The sequence below is a fragment of the Populus euphratica genome, unplaced genomic scaffold, assembly GCF_000495115.2.
Source record: "Populus euphratica unplaced genomic scaffold, PopEup_1.0 scaffold1043.1, whole genome shotgun sequence".
Taxonomy (NCBI): Eukaryota; Viridiplantae; Streptophyta; class Magnoliopsida; order Malpighiales; family Salicaceae; genus Populus; species Populus euphratica.
Genome location: NW_011500913.1, coordinates 569 through 13,940, shown reverse-complemented (window position 1 = coordinate 13,940; position 13,372 = coordinate 569). Strand labels below are relative to the sequence as shown.

Here is a 13,372-nt window from a genome sequence, read left to right as displayed (position 1 = left end):
TCTCACCCTGCTAGGCTAATTTCGGATACCTTTATTTCCCGATAAAAAATCACTGTTGCCAAACCCGACTCGGGGCTGGCTGGTTGACCAAGAGCTGTCTTGGTCAGCATATTGATCTAATACTTTCGGTTTAGATTATTAAAAAAAAAAAATTTATATTATCAAAAATTTAGGTTAATTAATTAATCCAATCAATCGAGATTTGACCCATTTAAAATTTAATTCTTAACTCATTAATTTTTTTAATTTTATTTGTTTAAAAGATATTATTTTTTTATAGTCATCTCCTCCTTGATCCCATGTGTTTTAATTTTGACATTTTAAAAAATAAAAAGGAAAAAGATCACTGAAACATAAATTAAGAAATTATATCCATGTCCTCTTCAAATTAATCAAACATATCCGGAACAACATCCATGAAAACCATGCTCAAATCTCTTTCTAGTTGAGTTTTTTTCTTTGAATTTGAATCCAGGATGGTCTGCTCAGATAATCAAGGGCAGTAATAACTTGCCCGATTTGAGCTCCATGCATGCCCTTTACTTGTTCAAAGCCATCACATGCAAGCAAGGGGGTGGGGTGGCGTGGTGTGTATTGGAATTTGACTGTTCATAATCGAAGAACGTGCTGGAAGTTCTATCCTTTAGTTCTGAGATGACGAACCGGATAGATATAAAGATTCTATTAACGTAAGGAACTTGTACAAGGTTTGAGGTGGTGTTGAACATGTTTTCAATTTGGACTTCTATTTTACTAGAAAAATAAAGAGGTCAAGCTTTCCATTCGCCCGACAAACCAGAACCTTTGATAGCCATTTTTGTTTTATTTGTTGGTTCACGAAATCCCAATGCATTTTAACTTTGATAACTGGTTTTAAGACAACCAACCATGTGGGTTTGGACTCATGATTAAGGAATCAATTTCATTATATTGGCCAAACATAATCTTTTTCTTTTTTATGCAATCAAGTTTACAAAAATATGAGGTCCCGACGAAGATTTATCTTAAAAAAATTATATATTTTTAGAATAAATCTAAATTTACAAGAATATTTGGAATGATAATTTATAATCATAGTAACAAGATTTTTTTTTTTTATTTACGTGGGGTATCCGGGTCAGCTTACGCGCACCACGACTAATCCCCACAGCTCACTGAACATCCTACAAGCCCAGTGAGCAAGTAAGGCACCACAGGAGTAACAGGCGTGCATGGTGAGGTTTGAACCCAGGTGCGGAGGAAAGGGACAAGCCCCTCCCACCGCTAGACCAGAACCTCACTTGGATATTCTAATTTTGTTTACTAGTCATTAAAAGGTGACTACATGATCACAATACATGCCATTTAATCTCTTTTTTCTTCAATTAAGTTGTCAATGTAAGATTATTAATTAGATCCTTCCATTAGCTTCAAAGAATAAGAATTTATTAATATTTTCCTAGTCACGAGATACAACACACTATGTTTTAAGGAGCTTGATCATTCAGTACGTATAAAAGAGGGGGAGAAAGCACTTAATTTCATGAGATTTCTTTACAATCTTATTAGTTTAAACTAAATGAGGGATGTGATTGAAAATTAAATGATAAATTGGGTATCAAATCAAGATCATTTTCGTCCCATTATACAGATGATCAATACCGATCTCAGCACGATTTGAAATATTGATCCAAGACTACTTTGCATGCATGAAACAGGCACCTTAATCATTGTTTTTAATTATTAATTATCAGGTAAAAAAAACCCTAGTGAAATGACTATCGTTTTCAATTTCATGATAAAAGAGTGACATGAGGTTCGAAACCAAGGTTGAGAGGGATAGGAGAATCCTCCACGACAAGAAAGGGACTGCCATTAACATTAAGTTAACAGTAGGAGGCATGAGTGTAATTACAGGAAATGCGAGGGTTGATTTGCAGATTCTCAAAAGATTAAAGGACTACTTTGTATATATTTGATGTGGACTTGACCGAAACTGAAGAAACAAGACAAGGAGTGGTGGGGTGGGGTGGGTCACTGAGACTGATGGCTGAATTGCAAATGTGAAAAGTGAGCAATTTGTGTAATGGACCCCCTTCTGATCTTGATCGTGATAGATTCGATTGCCAAGTCTCAGCCATTGATTTCTGCTGGCCATCATCTGTGATGGGGTGTTTTCATGATTTATAACTCTCACTCCTGGTTGCTTTCTTGCCACCTAAATAAATAAAATAGCATTTGCCTGCCAAGAAGTAGTTTTCACATTCCTAATTTTTTTAATTTTCACTTTATATATGTTTTTTTTGATTTATTGGTGTAGTTGGCTCAAGTTATGAAATAAGAGGCTTTACCTGAGTATATATTTTATTTTTTTAAAAAATAAAAAATAGTATTATTTTAATCGATTGAAAATAAAGAAACAAAGTTAACATACCGAGGATATGCCGATTGGATCAAAGAATAATTTAGCTAGATTTTATTTTGGTGATGACATGAACATTCTTTTTCACAATTTATTTTGGTGGTGACATGAGCATTCCTTTTCATCATAATTGTCAAACCATATTCAAAATCGGACTCTTATAATAATAATAATAATAAAATTTTAAATGGTATAATTTAATAGGTTGGGTTATAAATTTATTTTTTAAAATAATAAAAAATTTACTACTACTTCACTTTGAAGACAATCCTAACTATAAAGTATGATATTTAAAAATTTAATTTTTATTTAACAGCATATCACTTTATATTAATTATGAATTATTTTTTATTTTAAAAAATATTATATTTTAAATGATAAATACTTTTTATTTATAACTTTAGAGATTAACAAAGTAATTTTTTAAGTATATTTTCATCGTTGAGTATATAAAAAAAAAACAAGAATTTAATTCTAGATATGCTAATTACACCTCTCAACTTTAAATTTTATAAATCTTAAAATTATTAAAAATTTAGATAAAAAATATAAAAATAATCAAATTAGATATAAACTGTTCTTAGTTTGTGTGTATATATATATAATAATAATAATAATAATAATAGTGGTCAGGGGCGATTAGAAAATGGAAGTGACGTACGCGCGTGGACTAGAAGAAAGAAAGTACACTTGTATTAATTACTGTAATTTATCCCCCACTTTATTTCAGCTTGAGAATTTAAGAGCAATAGACTCCAAAATGATGCTACGAGCCCTCCATCGATCAACTTGATAGAGCACTGGGCAATGGTGGCCTGTACAGCCCCATGTGTTCCAAGGCCACCATGGAGGCTTAGCTTTTCCATACTTACGAAGGTTTAGGAACATGATTGAATCCTCATTTAACTTTATTTTCTTATTTTTTTTGCTAATTTTTTATATATTTTCAGATTCTTTTATATCTTGATTTTTAAAATAATTTTCTAATTTCTAGAAGGGTAAAAGAAGAGAGTCAACAAAGCTTGCCTCCAAGCCAATTATGATCTCTTGTCATAGAGTTAGGTTGGTGTTAGGAAGTTATTAATTATTATTGCTTTAGAAGGAACTCTAATCATATTTAACCTAACCATACTCGCCACGTGCAACCAGTACACATCAATTCTACTATAGAATTAAAAATAAAAATAAAAATTAGATGGGCATCACTCTCATATTTCATTTGTCCCTTTCCCTTGAAAGCATACCTGGCACACTGCTAACATGCTCTCCAGATATTAGGAAGATGAAGTAATCAATGATCAATGCAGGATAGCCTTAAGAACAGGTTTGTTTTTGTGGTTTAATTTACCTTTTTAAATTATATTGTACTTGAAAATAATATTAATTTTTTTTTTTAAATATTTTTTAGATATATTCATGTAAAATAATAATTTGCAAATGCACTTTGTGTTATATTATTATCAAATATACAACTACAAATACTTAAAACAAACTCTGAGAAAATGTAGCTCAACTAATCAATTTTTAGATTTATTTTTTATAAGTTATCGGTTTTTAAATTTGTTTTTTATAAATTATCAGTTTGACTTTCACAAATCTCAAGACCATTAAAAATTTATATGGTTATTAATTTCAAGATTCATAAAATTAATCAAGATATATATAAGTTAACCCCAATACTTACATTAATTAAAAAAAAACTTAAAAATAGCAAATCTCTAACATCTCATATTGTTGATTGATTTGTTCTAACATGCAAATGTGTCATAAAAATAGTCTATTGTATGAATTGGTTTCATGAGCGCTTGTATATGATAAGTTTTGAGTTTGAATTACACTTGAATTTTGTTTTATTTATTTTTTATGGTAATAAGATAAGAACATATGAAAATCAAGGCATGATTTTTTTTTTATATAAAAAGAAAAATAAGAAATCATGAGCAACAGAGAGAAGCACAAGCTTGGGTGGTTTGAACAGCTTTATTTTCAACATGGAATTTCAAGTTTCAGACCAAAGATTTTGCTGCTTTGCTTGAATGAAAATTCTTTGACCTTGTACAAAATCCGAATAAGACTTGGGCAACACTCGGATAGTTTCTATTTTCAAAACACGATTTTGACCTTATACAGCCCCCGTGTGTGGCTGTATATATATATATATATATATATATACATTTGCTATTTTAATGTTGGAAGTGTGTGTCTGTATATATATATATATATATATATATATATATATATACATTTGTTATTTTAATGTTGGAAATTGATGTTGACTGGAAACTTGCAGACCACACAAGATGTTCCGAGGGCTGCATGACACGAGTAATTCTAAAAATGATTGTCCTTCGGACTCGAGAATTCAAAAAATGGCCGAGAATGAGTCATTAGCCATATATATTCCACATGGCTGCGTGCGAGGTGGTGCGTGATTTGCTTGTCTTGTAGATTGGAGCTTTGTGGTCAGCAATTTCTTTTTTTTGGGGGGTGTTTTGCAGATTTTTTAGCCCCACGTCCATGAAATTGCTGAACATTTCTTGAACATTGGGTCAAAGCTTAAGAACCTCTTGATCACGTCAGTTTTTCCAGCTCCTGCATTCAAGTTACCAGATGGATGGAAAGCTTATCAGTCAGGACAAACCAGGAAAAAAATCAAGCTGCACATTCTTGGCATATTCTGTCAATAATACAATACAGTATACTTGACCATTTCCAAAATATACACCATGATACTATACCTCACCAAATTGTTAGCCTCAAAATTTCTTCCGTATCCCTCATGTTGACTTTACACCTAGCAACATCATTTAAAAAGATTCCTTAAAGGAAGAAACCATTAAAAAAAAACAAAAAACCATAGTCACATAATTTCTGTTGTGATAAATAAATAATATGGACACAGCAGGAAGTTCTCCAGAGTCATAATGCACTGCCAAAGTTGAAATTTAGTCCTCCTTGCCAGAGGACACAGCAGGAAGTTCTCCACAATCATAATGCACAAGTCTACCAACCCAACCAAAAACGTACTTGTAAAATACTCTATCCCTCAAGAACTTCACCCACCATTTTGATCCGCCTTGCTGCACCTGTTAGGAGATCCAAACATTCAAACACACACAAATTTACGTGGTTCGGCAACTTGCCTACTCCACGGAACTACTGGTTTGTATTAATCAAGCTCAAAAGCAATACAAACAACAAAACAAGGAGGAGGAGAAAACTTCTCTACTCAACTCAACTCTCACCCTTAGCTCTCTCTCTGTGTTTCTCTCTATCTCGTGATCTGTCTCAGCTATCAATACATCTTCTATTTATAGCTGAGGAGGGAGATGATTGTTCAACAATGGTGGGCAAGTTAGGCACCTACCATTTGACTATAATTTCAACCATGGCTGCCACCAACCATGGCTGCCACCTACCATGGCTGCCACCGTCCATTTGTGTCCACACACATAACAATCTCCCACTTGGACACAAATGGTGTTAGGTCTGTCTTTTAATCTTCAAGACCCACTGAAGCTTTACACAGCTTCAGTTTATCGAGAGTAACTCCTTTGGTTAACATGTCGGCTGGATTCTTGCTTCCACAGATCTTTTCAAGTAACAGTTGTTCATCGTCGAGCAATTGCCTGATGAAGTGATATTTGATCTGTATGTGCTTTGTTCTGGAGTGAAATGCTGGATTCTTGGCAAGGAAGATTGCACTCTGACTGTCACTATACAAAGTACCTTTTCCATGCATCTTGCCCAATTCTTGCAGGAAACTTTGTAGCCATACTATCTCTTTTGCAGATTCTGAAACTGCGACATATTCAGCTTCTGTCGTTGAAAGAGCAACTATCTTTTGCAAGGTAGAACTCCAAGAAACAGCAGTGCCTCCTAGAGTGTATATATAACCTGTAGTACTCTTTCTGCTATCAACATCTCCTGCTAGATCAGCATCTACAAAGCCTTCAAGTTTCAAACCGCCAGCTGTGAAAATAAGACATGTCTCCGATGAGCCTTTTAAGTACCTCATGATCCATTTCACTGCCTCCCAATGCTGCTTTCCAGGATTGCTCATATATCGGCTTACAACTCCCACTGCATGGGCAATATCTGGTCTAGTACAGACCATGGCATACATCAAAGAGCCGATAGCTGAGGCGTATGGAATCTGGTTCATGTATCCACGTTCTAGCTCAGTTTTTGGTGACTGGTCTCTACTGAGCTTGAAATGATTCCCCAGAGGTGTACATACTGGCTTAGCATTATCCATACTAAACCTACTGAGAACCTTCTTGACATACTCTGCCTGTGAAAGCTTTAGTATGCCTTTGTCTTTGTCTCTGATGATTCTCATGCCAAGTATTTGTTTAGCAGCTCCCAGATCCTTCATTTCAAACTGTTTTGATAACTGTTGCTTTAGCTTGTCAATCTCTTCCATGCTGGAACCTGCAATTAACATATCATCCACATATAGCAGTAGAATGATATAGGAGTTGTCAAAATGTTTGACATAGCAACAATGATCAGCCTGACATTTTGTGTATCCCGTACTACACATGAAGTTATCAAACTTCTTGTACCACTGTCTTGAAGCTTGCTTCAAACCATATAGGCTCTTCTTTAGTTTGCAAACTTGACTCTCCTTTCCTGGTATTGCAAACCCCTCTGGTTGTTGCATGTAAATTTCTTCCTCCAATTCTCCATGAAGAAATGCTGTTTTTACATCTAATTGTTCAAGATGTAAATTTTCTGCAGCTACTATCCCCAGAACAACTCTGATCGTTGTAAGCTTCACAACTGGAGAAAATATCTCAGAATAGTCGATCCCTTTCTTTTGCTGAAACCCTTTTACAACAAGTCTTGCCTTGAACCGTTTGCTTCCGTCATGCTCGGTCTTTACTCTGTAGACCCACTTGTTTTGCAAGGCCTTCTTTCCTTCAGGCAGTTTGGTTAACTCCCAAGTCTTGTTCTTCAGCAATGACTCCATCTCGTCCTTCATGGCTAACTCCCACTTGCTCGAGTTTCCATCTTGTAAGGATTCTTCATAAGTTAATGGTTCACCACCATCGGTCAGCAAGATATAATTCAGTAGAAGTGTGAACCGTTGTGGAGGCTTTATAGTCCTTGAAGACCTGCGAACAGTTGGTTCACTTGGCTCTGCACTATCTTGTGTAGAAGTGGTGGGTACTGAAGTGCTTGAACTGTCTTGTATGGACTCTTGAGTGGTAACATCAGGAAGCCCTTCTAATTGTATGAATTCAGATTTCTGTGGACTCGTATCTGAATCAGTTATCTCTAGTTCTGTACTTGATTTGTCTTTGTACAAAACTTTCTCGTTGAAGATCACGTTCCTGCTTCTGATAATCTTCCTGTTTTGATCATCCCAGAATCGAAATCCAAATTCTTCATCTCCATAGCCAATAAAAAAACATTTCTTTGATTTGGCATCCAGCTTATTGCGAGCATCAGAGTCTACATGCACATAGGAAACACACCCAAAGACTTTTAGGTGAGAAAGCTGTACTTCTTTTCCTCTCCAGACTTCCTCGGGCAGTCTGAACTCCAAAGGTACTGATGGTCCACGGTTGATCAAGTAAACTGCAGTATGAACTGCATCAGCCCAGAATGTTTGAGGTAGCCCAGAATGCAACCTCATGCTTCTAGCTCGTTCATTGATGGTCCGGTTCATCCGTTCAGCAATACCATTCTGTTGTGGTGTGCCTGGAACTGTCTTTTCCATTCTGATACCGTTGACAACGCAATACTCCTTGAAACCTCCATCAATGTATTCTCCTCCATTATCAGATCGTAAGCATTTCAGCTTCAAACCTGATTCAGTCTCAACCATAGCCTTCTATTTCTTGAATGTGTCAAACACATCAGATTTATTTTTCAGAAAGTAGACCCATACCTTTCTGCTAAAGTCATCAATAAAAGTGACATAGTATCGAGAACCGCCAAGAGATGCTACTGGAGCTGGTCCCCATAAATCTGTGTACACCAGTTCTAGTTTTCTTGGTCTTAAGGTCCTGCCAACCTTTAAGAAACTGAGCTTCTTCTGTTTTCCGAGAACACAGCTTTCACAAATGTCTAGATCAACATTTTTTAATTCTGGCAGCTTTCCCTTTGACTAAAGTATCTTCATCCCCTTTTGACTCATATGGCCGAGTCTACAATGCCATAGCTGCGCCTGATTTTCTGCTTCAGTAGAGGCAATTATATCTGCTGATCTTGTGGTCATATACAGGGTGCCGGTTTTCTTTCCACGAGCCAAAACCATTGCTCCCTTTGATACCTTCCACATTCCTCCAGAGAAAAGGATTGAATGGCCACTATCATCAAGTTGTCCGACCGAGATCAACTTCTTCTTTAGTTCAGGAACATGCCTTACATTTTGCAAGTTCCATGTAGATCCATTCATTGTCTTGATTTGCACATCTCCTATACCCACAATCTCCAATGGTTGTCCATCGGCCAGATAGACTACCCCATAATTTCCAGCAGTGTAATTTTGCATCATTTCATGGTGTGGAGTACAGTGAAATGAAGCTCTAGAATCAAGAACCCAATCATCAATAGGACTATGTACAGCAAGGATCAAAGCATCTTGTACCTCGTTTGTAGTGGCATTTACAGAATCAGCTTCAGGTTTCTTTGGTTTTGTACAACTCCTCATAAAATGGCCAGGTTTGCCACAATTCCAACATTCAACCTGTTTCCTGGGTCCAAACTTGCTTTTGCTTCTGTACCTGGATTTTGATCTGCCTCTGGATAAGCCTCTATCTTGTCTCCTTCCTCGAGTGTTGATGTTGAAAGCTGAACCTGAACTTGAGCTTTCACCCGAGTCTTTTCTTCGTACTTCTTCAGCTAAAATCAGGTCTCGGATATCATCATACTTTAATTTGGATTTTCCAGCTGAGTTGCTTACGGCTGTTCTCATACCTTCCCAACTGCTTGGAAGTGAAGCTAGCAAAATAAGTGCTCGGATCTCATCATCAAACTCAATTTCAACGGATGACAATTGATTTGTGATGGTGTTGAAATTATTAAGATGCTGTGTAACAGAGGTGCTTTCTGTCATCTTCAGGTTGAACAACTTCTTCATCAAGTGCACTTTGTTATTTGCTGATGGCTTCTCATACATCCCAGGCAAGGCTTCCATCAATCTTGCTGTGGATTTCTCTTTTGTAACATTATGAGCAACTCTTCTTGACAATGATAGCCGGATAATACCCAAGACTTGTCTATCAAGTATTTGCCAATCTTCTTCTGACATGTTTTCTGGCTTGCTCCCTAACAGAGGAAGATAAAGTTTCTTCCCATATAGATAATCTTCAATTTGCATTTTCCAATATCCAAAATCAGTTCCATCAAATTTTTCAATTCCTGCAGCCTTTATTTCATCAGCCATTTTTACTCTTTCTCGGATTTGAATCTCAAAAATCTGACCTTACAGATGTGTCCGGAATGGCCAAAAATGCTGGAAACGACACTGAGATCACCCAAATCGGACTTCGGATGGCTCCGATTTAAGCAATCAAAGTTTGGGATAATTGGACGCTGCAGATGAAGCCACGTGGCAGGAGGAATAGTCGCTGCGCCACACCGGATCAAAACCCAGTTATGCTGACGTGGCAGGATGACGTGTCAGACACGTAGGCAATGTGGGGGCCCGCTAATCTGACGTGGCAGTGCTGACGTGGCGGCTGACATGGCAGGGGTGACGTGGCTGGTTGACCGGTCAGACTGCTGACGTGTCAAGGTGCGCGGCTGCTGCCTGTGCTGGACGGCTGACATGGCTGCTGACGTGGCAGTGTCAATTTGCAGGAAACGGCGAGGAAGACGCGTGACGCGCGTACGGCGCGTCTGTGCGCGTGGGCAGTACTAGTGGTGGCGCGTGTAGGCGCGTGCGGGCATGCAGGACGTCGGATTTTCGACGGGTTTTCACCAGTGGATTCCTCTCGTCGTCCTCTTCACGGTGGTATGTTCAAAAACACGTTTTGAGAACTTTGATTTTTGAGTTTGGATCAAACACCCTCTTTTTCAAGAACTTTCAAGAACAAGCTCTGATACCAGTTGTTAGGAGATCCAAACATTCAAACACACACAAATTTACGTGGTTCGGCAACTTGCCTACTCCACGGAACTACTGGTTTGTATTAATCAAGCTCAAAAGCAATACAAACAACAAAACAAGGAGGAGGAGAAAACTTCTCTACTCAACTCAACTCTCACCCTTAGCTCTCTCTCTGTGTTTCTCTCTATCTCGTGATCTGTCTCAGCTATCAATACATCTTCTATTTATAGCTGAGGAGGGAGATGATTGTTCAACAATGGTGGGCAAGTTAGGCACCTACCATTTGACTATAATTTCAACCATGGCTGCCACCAACCATGGCTGCCACCTACCATGGCTGCCACCGTCCATTTGTGTCCACACACATAACAGCCACCAACCATGGCTGCCACCTACCATGGCTGCCACCGTCCGCACCCACCCTGATAAATAACAGCACCCACCCTGATAAATAAGACCCTATGACCAGCCCAACAGCACGCCACCTCCTTTCCTTGACATAATCATTTATGGCTTTGGCCATGTCTCCTGGAACAACCAGTCCTCCATTTTTTATGACCGAATTGCCGATGTGCCTGCCCAATACCACAGCATCTTCTAGTGCTAAACCACCACCTTGTCCAAGGTCAGGTGTCATGGGGTGCATAGCATCACCCGCTACTGTGATATTTCCCTTGTTAAGATTCCCAAATATGATGCCACATGGATGCCTAAACATCAATGGTGCCCATGTTATTGTCGAAAGATCCGCATGTCGAACCACGTCTAGGTATACCGAGGGAAAACTCTCTGTATGCTTCTCAAGTACTTGTCTTTGTATTTGCTCTGGATCTCTTGTCATGTTTTCCTCTGAAATGAAAGTTACTTCATAAATTTCCACTGAAATGATCTTAGCTTGAGCCAACATTTGTGCTAGCTACTAGCTAAAATGGAAAAGAAAAAAGGTTTAAGAGTGCTGACCTTTGCAGGTTAAAAACCAGTAAAATTCCCTATCATTTAGAGGAACAAAACCAGCCCTTTTGCCCTCATCCACAAACTGCTGAGCTTCTTGCTTAAACCCGTAGCCTTGAGGAAAAATTGCCAAACCGCGCACCGCTGATCGCCCTGAATGGACTGGTTCTGCCAGTCCTAACCAATGTGCTACTATTGAGTGCAGCCCATCGCAGCCTATCAGAACCTTAGACTTGATTATAGTCCCATCTTCCAAATGCACTACAGCAATGGAAGCACCACCTCCTTTTTCTTGACTTTCAATGGCAGCTAGCTTGGAGGAGAACCGAATTGAGTCAGCTGGCAATTCCTCTGCCAGTGCCTCTAACAACGCTTTACGGTGAACTGCCCGAGGTTCATGTCCTGCAGGGAAGAGGACTTGCTGAACATCTCCAGTACTTGCATTGGTTACATATGCCCTGAATTGTGAGAGAAAAAAAGTAGACCAGAAATTAATCGATCATACAAAGTATATATGTCTTAAAATTCAAAATCAAGAAAAGAAAAGAATTGATGTATACAGTGAAACAATTTATTACTTGAATAAAGGATCGTAAATGCGGGTGAGCTTGTGAGAAACACCAAGAGCATCAAGGGCAAGCCAAGCATTCGGAAATAGGGATATGGCTGCACCGGTGGACCTTAGTCCTTGTGATCTCTCTAACACCAAAGCTCGAACCCCAGCTCTTTTCAAAGCCACTGCCGTTGCCAACCCTGCAATGCCTGCTCCTACTATCACCACATCCTCTGTCATTTCCATCTCTCCCCTCATCTATGCCTATGTGCATAGCAAGATGGGTATTTATATCCCTACGTGCTTGGATTGCCCTTGGCCCGCATGCATTCATTCCGTATCACGCAAGTAATTAAAATTGAAAAACGTCGAACGCGGCCGCCTTTGGGAGACCATGTTCACAAACTAATGCTTTGAAATTCATCCACCAATATCATTTTGAATTGTCAGTGCTCCTAATATGAGAAGATTCCAGTAACATTTTGAAGTTGCCAGCTTCTATTTGTATAATATTGTTATGAGTATAAGTACGTATGAGCCAAGCAATTTTGAATTTTCTTGTTTTCTGACACCTGAACTATATCATCACGTTTCTCTTGAACATAATAATGAGGCCCGACACCAACTGATAGGTTGATTCAGATCTTCAACCGGGTTTGAAGGAGACCAGCCTATTAAAGACCCTTTTTAAAAGAATCCAAAAAGGTTAATCTAAAAATAATTAGGCTATCATATGTTCTTTATTAGACCGGAAGATATTTGCTTATGTTGGTATTTCTTAAAAATAAATAATTTTTCTATTAAAAAACAAAATAATCAATCCATAAAAACCTAGCCCCCACGTACTTTGATAGTCTGAATACACCTAGACTCACGTACTTTTAGAGTTGAAAAATATTTGCTTGTGTGGGTGTTTCCCAGGATAAAGTTTTTTTTTTCTTAAAAAAGAAAAAAAATTAATTCAGAGGTGTAAGGAATTTTTTTTGGGTGGGTGTTTCACATAGGTAAGGAGAACGATCGGAGATTTTTCTTGTAATCAGTTCAATTTTATTTAATGTGTGTTTATATTTATTTTTATTAGTTATATGTCATTATCAAAGTTATTAAATAGACACTTAAAAAATATTTATTTTTTAATATAAAATTAAAAATTTATTATTATATATATATATGATATATTGACAAGAAAAGATTATATTTTTTTAATGTGAGATTATATTTTTTTAATATGAGATGATAAATCTCCTTTTTTAATATTTCAACTTAAAAGTAAAAGATAATATCTTTTTCATATAAAATAAAAAATCTTTTAAAGTTTATTATTTACAATATATATAATCTACATTTAAATATTTTTTTTATTTTTCTAGGATGACCCGAGTCCAAGCCCTTTAAAATTGTT

The 13,372-nt window shown here is 37.3% G+C and overlaps 1 protein-coding gene across 1 annotated transcript; it reads right to left on the bottom strand.

Annotated features, from left to right (window-relative positions):
* Window positions 1-5,199: 5,199 nt before the first annotated feature.
* Window positions 5,200-12,228, bottom strand: LOC105116810 (zeaxanthin epoxidase, chloroplastic-like). The gene is made up of 4 exons (XM_011014292.1): window positions 11,996-12,228; window positions 11,427-11,875; window positions 10,906-11,315; window positions 5,200-5,487 (listed from the first exon to the last, which is right to left on the bottom strand). The coding sequence occupies exons 1-4, from the start codon at window positions 12,226-12,228 to the stop codon at window positions 5,347-5,349; spliced, it is 1,233 nt and encodes a 410-aa protein (XP_011012594.1). The 3' UTR covers window positions 5,200-5,346.
* Window positions 12,229-13,372: the final 1,144 nt, after the last annotated feature.

Bases quoted from the DNA above. Each gene is read 5' to 3' on its own strand.
- LOC105116810 (XM_011014292.1), bottom strand. From the start codon at position 12,228: ATGAGGGGAGAGATGGAAATGACAGAGGATGTGGTGATAGTAGGAGCA. The intron at 11,876-11,995 runs GTAATAAATTGT...CTCACAATTCAG, and splicing joins ATTTACGATCCTTTATTCAA to GGCATATGTAACCAATGCAA. The intron at 11,316-11,426 runs GTCAGCACTCTT...CTTTCATTTCAG, and splicing joins CTGGTTTTTAACCTGCAAAG to AGGAAAACATGACAAGAGAT.